This window comes from Pseudophryne corroboree, chromosome 5, assembly GCF_028390025.1.
Source record: "Pseudophryne corroboree isolate aPseCor3 chromosome 5, aPseCor3.hap2, whole genome shotgun sequence".
NCBI lineage: Eukaryota > Metazoa > Chordata > Amphibia > Anura > Myobatrachidae > Pseudophryne > Pseudophryne corroboree.
Window position 1 is genome coordinate 834,811,099 of NC_086448.1, and position 16,209 is coordinate 834,827,307.

General features: G+C 47.8%; 1 protein-coding gene across 1 annotated transcript in view; it reads left to right on the top strand.

Annotated features, from left to right (window-relative positions):
• LOC134928631 (cathelicidin antimicrobial peptide-like) overlaps window positions 1–15,228 on the top strand; it is an 80,874-nt gene extending 65,646 nt beyond the window's left edge. Inside the window, exon 5 of the mRNA XM_063924560.1 lies at window positions 14,595–15,228. Within this exon, the coding sequence (XP_063780630.1) occupies window positions 14,595–14,596 (2 nt within the window). The 3' untranslated portion in view covers window positions 14,597–15,228. The remainder of the gene's footprint in view (window positions 1–14,594) is intronic.
• The last annotated feature ends 981 nt before the right edge of the window (window positions 15,229–16,209 follow it).

A 16,209-nucleotide genomic window follows, 5' to 3' on the forward strand; every position in this document is an offset into this window, starting at 1 on the left:
AGCCTGGAGAAGTGATAAAGAAGTGATAAGTGGAAGGTGATAACGCACCAGCCAATCGTTACGGGTTTAAAAAATGACAGGAGCTGATTGGCTGGTGCGTGATCACCTTCCAATTATCACTTCTTTATCACTTCTCCAGTCTTAATACATCTGCCCCACTGTACTTTTTACCAATGTGTCCTGCTACTTCCGTGCAGCGTTTACTCCCATGATGCACTATGCCGCAAGAGGCTGAGATCTATCTGCAGCTTTCTCATAGAAGCGTATCTTGGGAGCCAGAAGTCACGCTGCGTACGCTTCGCGGCAATGCTGTAACGGGAAACATCTGCATATATGAATCACTTATGAAAACTACTAATTCCACACTTTTCCACAGGAAATGTAGATAGTTTCAACTTAAGGAACAGAATTAGGTCTTTTTATGTTCTAACAGACAAAATAGGTAATAACACCCAGATTGGGTCATTTTAGGTCCTGTAGAAGTTAAGTATGTTATTCCCTGGTACATAACGATAAACATAAAAGGATGCTGAAATTTTTAGTGTAATGGGAAAGGATTAGAATAGGTTAGAACCTAAGAATCCTGGGCTTAATGATTGGTTATATTCCTACACTAACAGGCATCTTCTGGACTATGAATAGTGATTACCGACTGAAGACACTGTCTGCCCAGCAGTGACGTGCGGTGAGGACATTTGCTGGAGAGGCACTGGTTACACGCGCCTCTGGAAAAGGGGCCATGGCCACTCAAATGGGGGCATGTCCTTCAGTGTAGTAGGAAAGCAGGGACAAAGATGTTATGGGGTGTGGCCAGTCTGCAGAGGGGGTGTGGCCTGCCACCACATTGGGTTGCTAACCATTAGATAGTGCAACGTCTGGGCCCCTTCATTAAATTCAGTAAGTTCAGCTGCTACATGCATGATAATGTACCAGAGTAATAACAGCAATGCACTGTAGAAAATATACCATAGTCCAGTATAAGGTGACATATGTATAATGCATACCTCCCAACTGTCCCGATTTTCGCGGGACAGTCCCGTTTTGCGCACAGCGTCTATTCAGGGGAGTCAGAGGGAGAGGGGGCATGCCAGCGGCTCACAGAGCGCTGGGCATGCCTCCTCAGTGACGATAACGGGGGCGTGGCTCGCGATCGCGGGTCCTCCGCGAAGCCACGCCCCATTTCTTAGGTCACGCCCCTTTTCGGGAGCGCGCACAGCTTCGCCGCGCGTGTGTCCCTCTTTGCGGAAACACAAAGTTCGGAGGTATGATAATGTATAATTCAAGTGCACAGTCTGGAACCTGATCCTTAGAGCAGGAGGTGGGCCCCCAGGAAGTAGGGCCCACCGGTGGTTTCCCCTGTACCCCTGTGGGCCAGTCCAAGCCTGCAGCAGGGACATAGGGAAGCAGGGGAACATTACCCGATATGAGCAGCGGAGGTGTGGAAGGGACTGTCGGCGGCGGTGGTGGAGGAGCCCATGGTCTGCGGGGGATGCAGCAATACTAAGCTGTCCTTTGTTGCTGCGGCATTGATGTCCCTCTGACCACCGCCAGTTGTGATCTGCGGTGGTCAGCTTTCAGTGGCGGTGCAGCGTGCTGCAGTGAGCGTTGGTCAGCGGTGGGCGGCGGGCGGCTGTGAGATATATATATAAATATATATATATATACATATAGATATAATTTTTTTACATTTATTTTATTTATACCTCCCTGTCCCTGCAGTCCAAGTGATCTGGGGGTGAGCTGCCCAGTCACTTCCCACCCTGCCCAACTCCCCCCCCCCCTCCTCCCTCTTGCCTGTGTGGTGCTGGGCCCTCATCCCGGAGGGTGCAGGTGCTGCTGTGAGGAGGGCGGAGGACGAGGAAGGAGAGATACAGTACCAGTGCTGGCCGGCGCCGCCGTGCGGTCCCCAGGTCTGGCGTTCCCGGCCCGCTGCCTACGTAGCTCCTGCTGCTATAGTGACAGGCCGCACAGCTCCAACATCGGGTCCCGCCGCCGCTTCACCCCACCGCGTATGGGTGATTGGATCCGCTGTCCAATCACATCTGCCTCGCTGACAGGGGCGGTTTTCCTTTGTCAACGAGACACGTGCATAAGTGCCGCTTACCCCTCAGTTTTTCAATGGGCTTTTATGGCCCAGTGTTTGCCCCCCCATTTTATCCTATTTCTATTGTTAACGGGAGGCACTGCTATCAGTGCCTCCCAAACAGATTAACAGTACTGAAATGGGGAGCATAATATAAAGAAATTACTTATGACACAGAATATGTGTCATAAGTATCTTCTTTATATTATTTTAATAATTAATGGCAGGGGAGGCACTGCCTCCTGCCTCCCCTGACTGCACGTCCCCTCTGCCCTGGGAGGATCAATGCCTTCAGAGGTTCCGCATTGCAGAGAAACCACCCTATAGGTAAGGTGTATTTTTATTTAGTACGCACAAGAGGGGAGGGGGGGGGGGGGGTGCCAAAGAAACTTTTCACCCAGAGCTCTACTTAGTCTAAAACCGTCCTTGAGTGGGTTCTGCAGATATTGGTGACAAACTGCAGTTATGTTGTTATCCCCAAAGCACTCTAAGGGGGTCATTCAGGTGCGGAAGCAAAGCGGCAGTCGTACGCATATCTATCGATGTTTTCGCACTGTGCATGCGCATGAGCCCCAGTGCACACGCGCAGTGAGTGATTTGCATGTGCGGTTGCAGTGATATTTTAGTCGCACAGTGATTGGCATGAAGTCAGCGTTTGGGGGTGGTAACGGGGAGTGGTCATGCCAACGCAGGAGTGTCATGGCCGTTTGGATGGCGTTTTCTGGCCATGCATAAATTAGCAGCTGCAATCACACTTGCTGCTGGAGAGGCCTGTGCATACGGGAGCGCAGCTCAGCCCGATTTGTGACGATGTTTCTGCAATCACGAGGCGCCATACGCAAATGATGCAATCACAGTGGGCGTTCTTTTGCACGGCTTAGCTTCTGCCCATATTAGCATATAATCGCAACTGCATACGGCAAATCATTGCAACAGGAGTAGAAAGAACAACCGCAGCTGAATGACCCTCTCAGAGCCGTCGGTCCATGTCAGTAATATCGGCAAATGTCCCAGCTAGGATCTGGGTTACCATATAATACACCACGGAACGTGTTCTGTAATCTTCATACAGAAAACATCTGTCCAGATAAGGATGACAGGTTAGTCCAGGTTAATATTTGCCCATTATGATTTGCATGCACCTAATTATTCCATTTGCTCATGTGAAGACACTGTAAATAACACATCGCTGGAGGTGACAATATTTCCTCTTCTCTGGATCGTTGCTTGTTAACCGTTTCCTGCAGATTCTAGAAATACAGACCCTGGTGTGATAATCAGGCGTCTCTGTAGGTGTTGTGCAATATAAAGGGCAGGACACCTATAGAGCAGCTCAGTCAGTCCAGAGAGAGAGAGAGAGAGAGAGAGAGAGGAAGAGTTGAGGCTGTGATTATAGGAAAACAGATATTTATAAGAGGATTATATCGGATATCTCACAGCAGCGCTCCAGACCTCGGCAGGATCCCAGACAATGAAGATTTATTTACAGATGTATCTGGTATTTGATGTCATTACACTCTTGTATTCTGCATCCATATCCCACCTGCCACAGACTACCCAAGACCCCCAGATACTGGGGAAAACCATAAACAAATTTAATGACGAACTTAGAAGCTCACGTCTCCTTTCCAAAGCATTCCAGAACGTCTCAAAAGAAAACCAGGTACGTACAAATCAACGAGTCTGGGGTACGTGAGATCAGATACAGTATAATGAGTGGGGTACGTGAGATCAGATACAGTGTAATGAGTGGGGTAAGTGAGATCAGATACAGTGTAATGAGTGGGGTCTGTGAGACCAGATACAGTGTAATGAGTGGGGTAAGTGAGATCAGATACAGTGTAATGAGTGGGGTAAGTGAGACCAGATACAGTGTAACGAGTGGGGTACGTGAGATCAGATACAGTGTAATGAGTGGGGTAAGTGAGATCAGATACAGTGTAATGAGTGGGGTCTGTGAGACCAGATACAGTGTAACGAGTGGGGTCTGTGAGACCAGATACAGTGTAACGAGTGGGGTCTGTGAGACCAGATACAGTGTAACGAGTGGGGTACGTGAGACCAGATACAGTGTAATGAGTGGGGTACGTGAGATCAGATACAGTGTAATGAGTGCGGTCTGTGAGACCAGATACAGTGTAATGAGTGGGGTCTGTGAGACCCGATACAGTGTAACGAGTGGGGTACGTGAGATCAGATACAGTGTAATGAGTGGGGTCTGTGAGACCAGATACAGTGTAACGAGTGGGGTCTGTGAGACCAGATACAGTGTAACGAGTGGGGTCTGTGAGACCAGATACAGTGTAACGAGTGGGGTACGTGAGACCAGATACAGTGTAATGAGTGGGGTACGTGAGATCAGATACAGTGTAATGAGTGCGGTCTGTGAGACCAGATACAGTGTAATGAGTGGGGTCTGTGAGACCCGATACAGTGTAACGAGTCGGGTACGTGAGATCAGATACAGTGTAATGAGTGGGGTACGTGAGACCAGATACAGTGTAATGAGTGGGGTACGTGAGAGCAGATACAGTGTAATGAGTGCGGTCTGTGAGACCAGATACAGTGTAATGAGTGGGGTCTGTGAGATCAGATACAGTGTAATGAGTGGGGTACGTGAGATCAGATACAGTGTAATGAGTGGGGTACGTGAGACCAGATACAGTGTAATGAGTGGGGTACGTGAGATCAGATACAGTGTAATGAGTGGGGTACGTGAGATCAGATACAGTGTAATGAGTGGGGTACGTGAGACCAGATACAGTGTAATGAGTGGGGTACGTGAGATCAGATACAGTGTAATGAGTGGGGTACGTGAGATCAGATACAGTGTAATGAGTGGGGTACGTGAGATCAGATACAGTGTAATGAGTGGGGTAAGTGAGATCAGATACAGTGTAATGAGTGGGGTAAGTGAGATCAGATACAGTGTAATGAGTGGGATACGTGAGACCAGATACAGTGTAATGAGTGGGGTAAGTGAGATCAGATACAGTGTAATGAGTGGGGTAAGTGAGATCAGATACAGTGTAATGAGTGGGGTAGGTGAGATCAGATACAGTGTAATGAGTGGGGTACGTGAGACCAGATACAGTGTAATGAGTGGAGTCTGTGAGATCAGATACAGTGTAACGAGTGGGGTACGTGAGATCAGATACAGTGTAATGAGTGGGGTACGTAAGACCAGATACAGTGTAATGAGTGGGGTCTGTGAGACCAGATACAGTGTAACGAGTGGGGTAAGTGAGATCAGATACAGTGTAATGAGTGGGGTAAGTGAGATCAGATACAGTGTAATGAGTGGGGTACGTGAGATCAGATACAGTGTAATGAGTGGGGTCTGTGAGATCAGATACAGTGTAATGAGTGGTGTACGTGAGACCAGATACAGTGTAATGAGTGGGGTACGTGAGATCAGATACAGTGTAATGAGTGGGGTACGTGAGAACAGATACAGTGTAATGAGTGGGGTACGTGAGATCAGATACAGTGTAATGAGTGGGGTACGTGAGATCAGATACAGTGGCATGAGTGGGGTACGTAAGACCAGATACAGTGTAATGAGTGGGGTCTGTGAGACCAGATACAGTGTAACGAGTGGGGTAAGTGAGGTCAGATACAGTGTAATGAGTGGGGTACGTGAGATCAGATACAGTGTAATGAGTGGGGTCTGTGAGACCCGATACAGTGTAACGAGTCGGGTACGTGAGATCAGATACAGTGTAATGAGTGCGGTCTGTGAGACCAGATACAGTGTAATGAGTGGGGTCTGTGAGATCAGATACAGTGTAATGAGTGGGGTACGTGAGATCAGATACAGTGTAATGAGTGGGGTCTGTGAGATCAGATACAGTGTAATGAGTGGGGTACGTGAGATCAGATACAGTGTAATGAGTGGGGTACGTGAGACCAGATACAGTGTAATGAGTGGGGTACGCGAGATCAGATACAGTGTAATGAGTGGGGTCTGTGAGATCAGATACAGTGTAATGAGTGGGGTACGTGAGATCAGATACAGTATAATGAGTGGGGTAAGTGAGACCAGATACAGTATAATGAGTGGGGTAAGTGAGACCAGATACAGTGTAATGAGTGGGGTACGTGAGATCAGATACAGTGTAATGAGTGGGGTAAGTGAGATCAGATACAGTGTAATGAGTGGGGTACGTGAGATCAAATACAGTGTAATGAGTGGGGTAAGTGAGACCAGATACAGTGTAATGAGTGGGGTACGTGAGAGCAGATACAGTGTAATGAGTGGGGTACGTGAGATCAGATACAGTGTAATGAGTGGGGTACGTGAGATCAGATACAGTGTAATGAGTGGGGTCTGTGAGATCAGATCCAGTGTAATGAGTGGGGTACGTGAGATCAGATACAGTGTAATGAGTGGGTTAAGTGAGACCAGATACAGTGTAATGAGTGGGGTACGTGAGATCAGATACAGTGTAATGAGTGGGGTAAGTGAGATCAGATACAGTGTAATGAGTGGGGTAAGTGAGATCAGATACAGTGTAATGAGTGGGGTAAGTGAGATCAGATACAGTGTAATGAGTGGGGTCTGTGAGATCAGATCCAGTGTAATGAGTGGGGTACGTGAGATCAGATACAGTGTAATGAGTGGGTTAAGTGAGACCAGATACAGTGTAATGAGTGGGGTACGTGAGATCAGATACAGTGTAATGAGTGGGGTACGTGAGATCAGATACAGTGTAATGAGTGGGGTCTGTGAGATAAGATCCAGTGTAATGAGTGGGGTACGTGAGATCAGATACAGTGTAATGAGTGGGTTAAGTGAGACCAGATACAGTGTAATGAGTGGGGTACGTGAGATCAGATACAGTGTAATGAGTGGGGTACGTGAGACCAGATACAGTGTAATGAGTGGGGTACGTGAGACCAGATACAGTGTAATGAGTGGGGTAAGTGAGACCAGATACAGTGTAATGAGTGGGGTACGTGAGAGCAGATACAGTGTAATGAGTGGGGTACGTGAGATCAGATACAGTGTAATGAGTGGGTTAAGTGAGACCAGATACAGTGTAATGAGTGGGGTACGTGAGATCAGATACAGTGTAATGAGTGGGGTAAGTGAGATCAGATACAGTGTAATGAGTGGGGTACGTGAGATCAGATACAGTGTAATGAGTGGGGTAAGTGAGATCAGATACAGTGTAATGAGTGGGGTAAGTGAGATCAGATACAGTGTAATGAGTGGGGTACGTGAGATCAGATACAGTGTAATGAGTGGGGTAAGTGAGATCAGATACAGTGTAATGAGTGGGGTACGTGAGATCAGATACAGTGTAATGAGTGGGGTCTGTGAGATCAGATCCAGTGTAATGAGTGGGGTACGTGAGATCAGATACAGTATAATGAGTGGGGTAAGTGAGACCAGATACAGTATAATGAGTGGGTTAAGTGAGACCAGATACAGTGTAATGAGTGGGGTACGTGAGATCAGATACAGTGTAATGAGTGGGGTAAGTGAGATCAGATACAGTGTAATGAGTGGGGTACGTGAGATCAGATACAGTGTAATGAGTGGGGTAAGTGAGACCAGATACAGTGTAATGAGTGGGGTACGTGAGAGCAGATACAGTGTAATGAGTGGGGTACGTGAGATCAGATACAGTGTAATGAGTGGGTTAAGTGAGACCAGATACAGTGTAATGAGTGGGGTACGTGAGATCAGATACAGTGTAATGAGTGGGGTAAGTGAGATCAGATACAGTGTAATGAGTGGGGTACGTGAGATCAGATACAGTGTAATGAGTGGGGTAAGTGAGATCAGATACAGTGTAATGAGTGGGGTAAGTGAGATCAGATACAGTGTAATGAGTGGGGTACGTGAGATCAGATACAGTGTAATGAGTGGGGTACGTGAGACCAGATACAATGTAATGAGTGGGGTAAGTGAGACCAGATACAGTGTAATGAGTGGGGTATGTGAGACCAGATACAGTGTAATGAGTGGGGTAAGTGAGATCAGATACAGTGTAATGAGTGGGGTAAGTGAGATCAGATACAGTGTAATGAGTGGGGTAAGTGAGATCAGATACAGTGTAATGAGTGGGGTAATTGAGATCAGATACAGTGTAATGAGTGGGGTAATTGAGATCAGATACAGTGTAATGAGTGGGGTACGTGAGATCAGATACAGTGTAATGAGTGGGGTCTGTGAGATCAGATACAGTGTAATGAGTGGGGTACGTGAGACCAGATACAGTGTAATGAGTGGGGTATGTGAGATCAGATACAGTGTAATGAGTGGGGTCTGTGAGATCAGATACAGTGTAATGAGTGGGGTACGTGAGACCAGATACAGTGTAATGAGTGGGGTCTGTGAGATCAGATACAGTGTAATGAGTGGGGTCTGTGAGATCAGATACAGTGTAATGAGTGGGGTACGTGAGATCAGATACAGTGTAATGAGTGGGGTACGTGAGACCAGATACAGTGTAATGAGTGGGGTACGTGAGACCAGATACAGTGTAATGAGTGGGGTACGTGAGACCAGATACAGTGTAATGAGTGGGGTACGTGAGACCAGATACAGTGTAATGAGTGGGGTACGTGAGATCAGATACAGTGTAATGAGTGGGGTACGTGAGACCAGATACAGTGTAATGAGTGGGGTACGTGAGACCAGATACAGTGTAATGAGTGGGGTACAATCATTGATACATTATGGCCTTAGTAAACAATTGTCTGCAGACTCATATCGAGAGAATAGCCGAACCTTGTTTGGGGGACCCATAGGCTGTATAGAGGAGATTATTTTGGAGTATTTCATCTGAGATATGAGTAATATCTGCTACTGATTCCTACAGTAGTATAAGTAATGTAATACATATACGAAGCATCACACATTCCCAATATAGAGATGCGTGACGTCTCTGTGTTATATCTGTATGAGCTACGTGATGAAATGACGTCTCTACAGTCACAAGGAAACCTTCCGCTTTGCTGCCTGCGGAACGTCTTGTTTAGATTTCATCATTACGTTTGCCAATTATCTACAAAATTAAGGGAAAAAAGTTGCTGAATAAAGTGCAGAAATCTTCTCTGATTTCCTCTAAGGGCCTAATTCAGACTGATTCTGAAGCCTTTAGCGGAGTGCGTGCGCAGCGGCCGCACTACTCGCGTACACCCTGAGAGCTCAGAGAGATGCTAACAGCATCTCAGGGCTGCAATTGCCTCTTCCTGATTGACAGGATTTCTAGAGGGGGGTTTCCAAATGCCAGTCCACAATCTCCCACTCTGAGGAACATGGAATACTGGATTAATATTTAACACTATAGATTGCCTATAATATTGGCTGTATCAAACATATTTAAATAATATAAATAAGTGGTCAGGAAAAGGTTAAACATACTGTAATAAATACACAAATATAATAGAACCGGTACTGCACTTTCTAAGCACACATTCTCCCACCTCATGGTAAGGCTCCTTTCTCTTCTTCCCGGTAGCAACTCTCCGGTCCATTGCATTGACTCAGGACAGAGAACCACACACACAGACTGGGCACGTGCAGCAGGTCTGCTCTGTCCCTTACACTGCAGGATATGGCAGCGGCTCTAGTAATCGTATTATATACCATTGCTAATGTCCTAATATGAGCCACTTGCCAAGAGGAGGGGGTTTCCGGGCAACCAGAAACAACCCCCCCCCCCCTGTGTTTGCCTATGGGTTGCGGGGGGGGGGGGGGCGTGCCAACGGCATTAGAACGCTGTTGGCGGGGTGCGGTCCGGACAACACAGGCGTGTCCGTACAGATGCGGGTGCGGCCCGCGGTGGCTGCGTGACGTCACACGCAGTCGCTGTGACCCAGGAGGTGGCAGCCACCTGCCTGTGCAGCTAGGCTGCGCAGGCATGGAGCTACTCGCCAGGTGCGATAGCATCGCCGCTGTCTGATGCTGTTGCACCCTTGTGGGGGGGCAGGGCCTGACACGCGGGGAGAACTAGCCCTGTGCTGGGCGTCCCCCCCCCCACACACACACACATATCAGAGTAGATGATCGTAGATCTGCTAAATTTAGCACATCTACGATCAGATCTGAATTACGCCCTATGTCTCTTCCTAAATTTTAAGCTCTGTGGGACACCAACATTAGTTAGTGTTTGTGTTTAGTCCTGTGGAATTGTTGGAGCTATTTTAGCATTAGTCACAATTAATTTATTATCACCTGTCCATAGGGGGGTCATTCCGACCCAATCGCTCACTGCAGTTTGTCGCAGCGCATCGTTCGGGTCGGAACTGCGCATGTGCCGTCGCCGCAGTGCGCCGGTGGGTATCCGGACTCCAGGTCGACAACAAAAAGGTCGACACACCTTAGGTCGACGTCAATTGGTCGACACACCTTAGGTCGACATGGGCAAAAGGTCGACAGGAACAAGGTCGACATGGAAAAGGTCGACATCAGTTTTTCACAATTTTTTTCTTTTTTGGAACCTTTTCATACTTAACGATCCACGTGGACTACGATTGGAACGGTAATTTGTGCCGAGCGAAGCAGAGCGGAGCGAAGGTTCCATGCCCGAAGCATGGCGAGCGAAGCGAGTCACTCTACGAAGAAAACGACACCCAAAAAACATAAAAAACTCATGTCGACCTTTTTCCATTTCGACCTTGTTCCTGTCGACCTTTTGGCCATGTTGACCTTTTGTCCATGTCGACCTAAGGTGTGTTGATCAATTGGCGTCGACCTTAGGTGTGTCGACCTTTTTGTTGTCGACCTGGAGTCCCAGACCCGTGCCGGTGCATGGCAGTAGTCGTTGCCTAGCGATCGCCTCTAAGACAGAGGCGGTCGCTGGGCGGGAAGGGGCTGGACGGCAGTGCACATGGTTTTGCCCAACTGCTAACAAATTTGCTGCTGCAATCAACTCAGAATTACCCCTTATGTGCACTGCAGGTGGGGCAGATGTAACATGTGCAGAGAGAGTTAGATTTGGGTGTGGTGTGTCCAAACTGAAATCTAAATTGCAGTGTAAAAATAAAGCAGCCAGTGTTTACCCTGCACAGAAACAATATAACCCACCCAAATCTAACTCTCTCTGCACATGTTACCTCTGCCCCACCTGCACTGCACATGGTTTTGCCTAATTGCTAACAAACTTGCTGCTGCGATCAACTCAGAATTACCAGCATTATTATAAATAAATCACAAATCTGGAAGAGGTGATTATGTCTCATTTTCCCAGTTTACGCAACACTTGTTATGTCCATTCATTTACAGAATTGTTTCATTCTCTGAGCAAACACTGAGAAAGCTGCGCCTCCCACATGGTATTGGGGAGGGAATTCCCAGAAAACAGGTCATAGTTACCCTTTACAGGAATGTGGACGCAGCAGCCTCTGCTAAACACAGAGATCAGCATTCCTGGTGTGCACAGGACTGTAGCTGGTTGGGGTGTGTGACTGATACTCCGCAGATAATGCATTTACATTCAGAGGTGAATGAGAGGTGAGGGCACAGGTAGAGTGGGATTAAGAGGTAGTCACCCGGGCGCCCCCACACATAGTTACATCACCAACATGGAGGCCACTGTGGATTACAGTGTGTGAACTGGGGTCTCTGGGGGCATAATGTGTACTGGGGCACTGCAATGTGTATAACAAATCTGTGATTGTGGGAGTATTTACACATAACACTTAATAACATCGCCAGCATAACATATTGACAATCGTATTGGTAGTGGCCCCCACAATTAGATGCCCCCACAAACTTAAATCGAGCCCAGCACGTACATAGTTCCTAAACGTATATGGTTCCTGGAGGCAGCAATATTGTGAACTATACCATTATACATCCTCTTCCCTCACTAGTGTCTAGTGACATCAGCGAGGCACGAGGCCAGGTGACAGGACAGGCAGAGTCCTCCTGATGCATCCTATTCCCTCACTAGTGTCTAGTGACATCAGCGAGGCACGAGGCCAGGTGACAGGACAGGTAGAGTCCTCCTGATGCATCCTATTCCCTGACTAGTGTCTAGTGACATCAGCGAGGCACGAGGCCAGGTGACAGGACAGGCAGAGTCCTCCTGATGCATCCTATTCCCTCACTAGTGTCTGGTGACATCAGCGAGGCACGAGGCCAGGTGACAGGACAGGTAGAGTCCTCCTGATGCATCCTATTCCCTCACTAGTGTTTAGTGACATCAGCGAGGCACGAGGCCAGGTGACAGGACAGGTAGAGTCCTCCTGATGCATCCTATTCCCTCACTAGTGTCTAGTGACATCAGCGAGGCACGAGGCCAGGTGACAGGACAGGCAGAGTCCTCCTGACGCATCCTCTTCCCTCACTAGTGTCTAGTGACATCAGCGAGGCACGAGGCCAGGTGACAGGACAGGTAGAGTCCTCCTGATGCATCCTATTCCCTCACTAGTGTCTAGTGACATCAGCGAGGCACGAGGTCAGGTGACAGGACAGGTAGAGTCCTCCTGATGCATCCTATTCCCTCACTAGTGTTTAGTGACATCAGCGAGGCATGAGGCCAGGTGACAGGGCAGGTAGAGTCCTCCTGATGCATCCTATTCCCTCACTAGTGTTTAGTGACATCAGCGAGGCACGAGGCCAGGTGACAGGACAGGCAGAGTCCTCCTGACGCATCCTCTTCCCTCACTAGTGTCTAGTGACATCAGCGAGGCACGAGGCCAGGTGACAGGACAGGCAGAGTCCTCCTGACGCATCCTCTTCCCTCACTAGGGTCTAGTGACATCAGCGAGGCACGAGGCCAGGTGACAGGACAGACAGAGTCCTCCTGATGCATCCTATTCCCTCACTAGTGTCCAGTGACATCAGCGAGGCACGAGGTCAGGTGACAGGACAGGCAAAGTCCTCCTGACGCATCCTCTTCCCTCATTAGTGTCTAAAGCTAGTATCAGCCCTTCCCCCGGTGTACAAGTGTGCGCCTGACTGGGATGCACACTTTACATAGAATTTGACGGCAGGTAAGAACCACCTGACCCAATTAACCTACCAGTATATTTTTAGACTGTGTGAGGAAACCGTGTACCCGGGGGAAACCCACACAAGCAAAGGGAGAATATACAAACTCCACACAGTTAGGGCCATGGTGAGAATCGAACCTATGACCTCAGTGCTGTGAGGCAGTAATGCTAACCATTACACCATCCGTGCTGGCCACTTTGTGCACCGGCCTCCAATTGGAGCATGGCCTCCAATGTAAGCGTCTGACTTCACAGCTACGAAACCCAGATATCACCCCATAGTGCCAGCTCCCAGTCACCGCCCGGGATCTCCCAGCACATTCCCAGTACATTTCTCATACCGTGCATCTCAATCGCTACTGCTACCATGAGACACATGCGCTGCGCGACTTTTTAGTGACGCATGCGCAAATATGTGCAAATCTTGCCATTGCGTGTGGCTCAGCCCCTAAATGTGGATCATTTGCTGACACAAGGGTAACCAGCGATAAAGACTATTATGTAACGCACAATCGTGGTGTCTATGATAAACAGACCACTACAGTATGTGCTAAATCATACTTGCTTAATCTCCAGGGATGGCGGGAGGCTCCCAAATCTCAGGTGGCGCTCCCAGCCGTCTAGAGGAGCATTTAAGTCCCCTGCAGCTGCCGCTGTCCACCCAGCACCGCCCACTTCCCGAGTACAGTGGGAGTTCCAGGCGGCCAATGATGCAATTCATGCTGAATGATACGTGTTATCATAGCCGCACACCCTGAATTACAATGCCAGTAATCTCAGCAGTGCATAGCGGGACCATGATGATGCAATCTCACTGCCACACTCCCCGCGCTAGCCACCTATGCTGCGTCACGCACCTAGCAGTGCCGACCCAACTTCACCCTTAGAAGAAAGTTGACAACTATGGGGGTCATTCCGAGTTGATCGTAGCTGTGCTAAATTTAGCACAGCTACGTTCATCTTCCCTGACATGCGGCGATGCCTTTGCACTTCCAGAGTAACTCCCGGCCAGCGCAGCTTTAGCTTGCTGGCCGGGAGCTACTCGCCGCTCCCTGACCTGCAGCGGCTGTGTATGACGTCACTCCCCGCACGGTCCGGCCACGCCTGCGTTGGCCGGACTACGCCCATGAACCGACAGCCAAACGCAGCCGTTCCGCCCCCTCCCGCCCAGCGACCGCCTCTGCCTGTCAATCAGGCAGAGGCGATCGCAGCCCCGCTACGGCCTTCGGCCAACTGGCATACGCCGGCGCATGCGCGGTGGGTACCCGTTCGCTCAGCTGCGATAAAAAGCAGCGTGCGAACGGGTCAGAATGACCCCCTATAGCCTAATTTAGTAATCGAGGCCCCAGATGCCTTCGCCACCTTCTTCATTAACATGGAAACAAACTGCTTGTTAGTAAAGTAACAACATATAAAAGAAACATAAAATCCCTGTACAACGTCACTGGTCTGTGGTCATAAAACTAAACAGAAATGTCTTGTAAAACAGCAAAGTAGCAAAAAGCAAAGTATTAAAATAGTTTTCAGATGCAAACTTCTTGTGTTCTCTATACAGGACGAACAGTCCCAGGGCGACCAGGAAGAGAAATACTCAGGACAGAAAACCGCCATGAGACATCACAGTGTCCAGACATTCAACAGCGGTAAAAAAGCCGTGGAAACCAACTTTCGGAGCATCAGTAACAAGAGCTCATTGGAAGTCCATCAAGTGGCCTCGTGTTTAATATGCATAAGCGACCTGCTTAATCCTAACAAACAAACGGGACGGAGATAATCTATTTAGAAATCACAGTCGGGTGATTAAATATTCAACTATAAGAAAAATATGTAAAATGTAATGATTGACTCAAATATATTAGACGCCTATATGTTAAAATGAGAGATTATTTTTGTATATATGTTTGGAAGTTAGGCGGCTGTTTTATGAAATGGTTTTATTATATTTATTTAAGAGGCTCAATAAAGGTCATTGATGAATGAATGAGTTACTTCCTACGTAACCTGAGATACAGTAACAATGATCACTTACTAGTTGAGGCAACAAGAAACAATGTGAAAGCTATGCTTGGCACGGACACTTTGTCTACTTGCCCTCTTACGGGTGTATAATGAATGGTATCACTATGGTATTGTAGTTTCCACTCAATGCTCTTTCACTTGTTTTCATGCAATCTCAAGTGTCAATAGGAAAATGTAAAACAAATAAAATATAAAAACATAGGGTAATAAATTCAATGTTAAAGTGAAAGTATGGTACCCCCAATAAATGTATCGATGTTAAACGTTGGATTTTCACAGGCACAGATGTTGCCTGCCAGTCAGTGGCGTAAGTTTGTCACAGTTGCCCGGAGGCAAGAAAAATATTGGTGCCCCCTATGTATATATACTGTATGTAAGAAAAAAAAAATATTTTTTATTTTTTGCTCCTGCATAGCAAGCCTGCCGATTCTAACTCTGGGGGTCATTCCGAGTTGTTCGCTCGGTAAAAATCTTCGCATCGCAGCGATTTTCCGCTTAATGCGCATGCGCAATGTCCGCACTGCGACTGCGCCAAGTAAATTTGCTATGCACTTAGGAATTTTACTCACGGCATTTTCATCGTTCTGGCGATCGTAATGTGATTGACAGGAAATGGGTGTTACTGGGCGGAAACAGGCCATTTTATGGGCGTGTGGGAAAAAACGCTACCGTTTCCGGAAAAAACGCAGGAGTGGCTGGAGAAACGGGGGAGTGTCTGGGCGAACGCTGGGTGTGTTTGTGACGTCAAACCAGGAACGACAAGCATTGAAATGATCGCAGATGCCGAGTAAGTCTGAAGCTACTCAGAATACATCGTTCGCAATTTTAAGATGCTAAGATTCACTCCCAGTAGGTGGCGGCTTAGCATGAGCAAATCTGCTAAAATTCACTTGCGAGCGAACAACTCGGAATGACCCCCTATATGAAGCTACTACAAAACCGTTGCAACTAGGCAGATCTATGTAGGGGCGCAGCCACACACTACATAGATCTGCTCAGTCGCTCACAATGCTGATTATTTCTCTGACAATTAATTTGCAAGTGTCATATCCAGGATTAGAACCCACAACCTATTACACAGGAAGCATGCACCTTACTGATGGAGATATCCGCTCTTGCATAGGAAGTGTGAGAATTCTAACTATATGAAG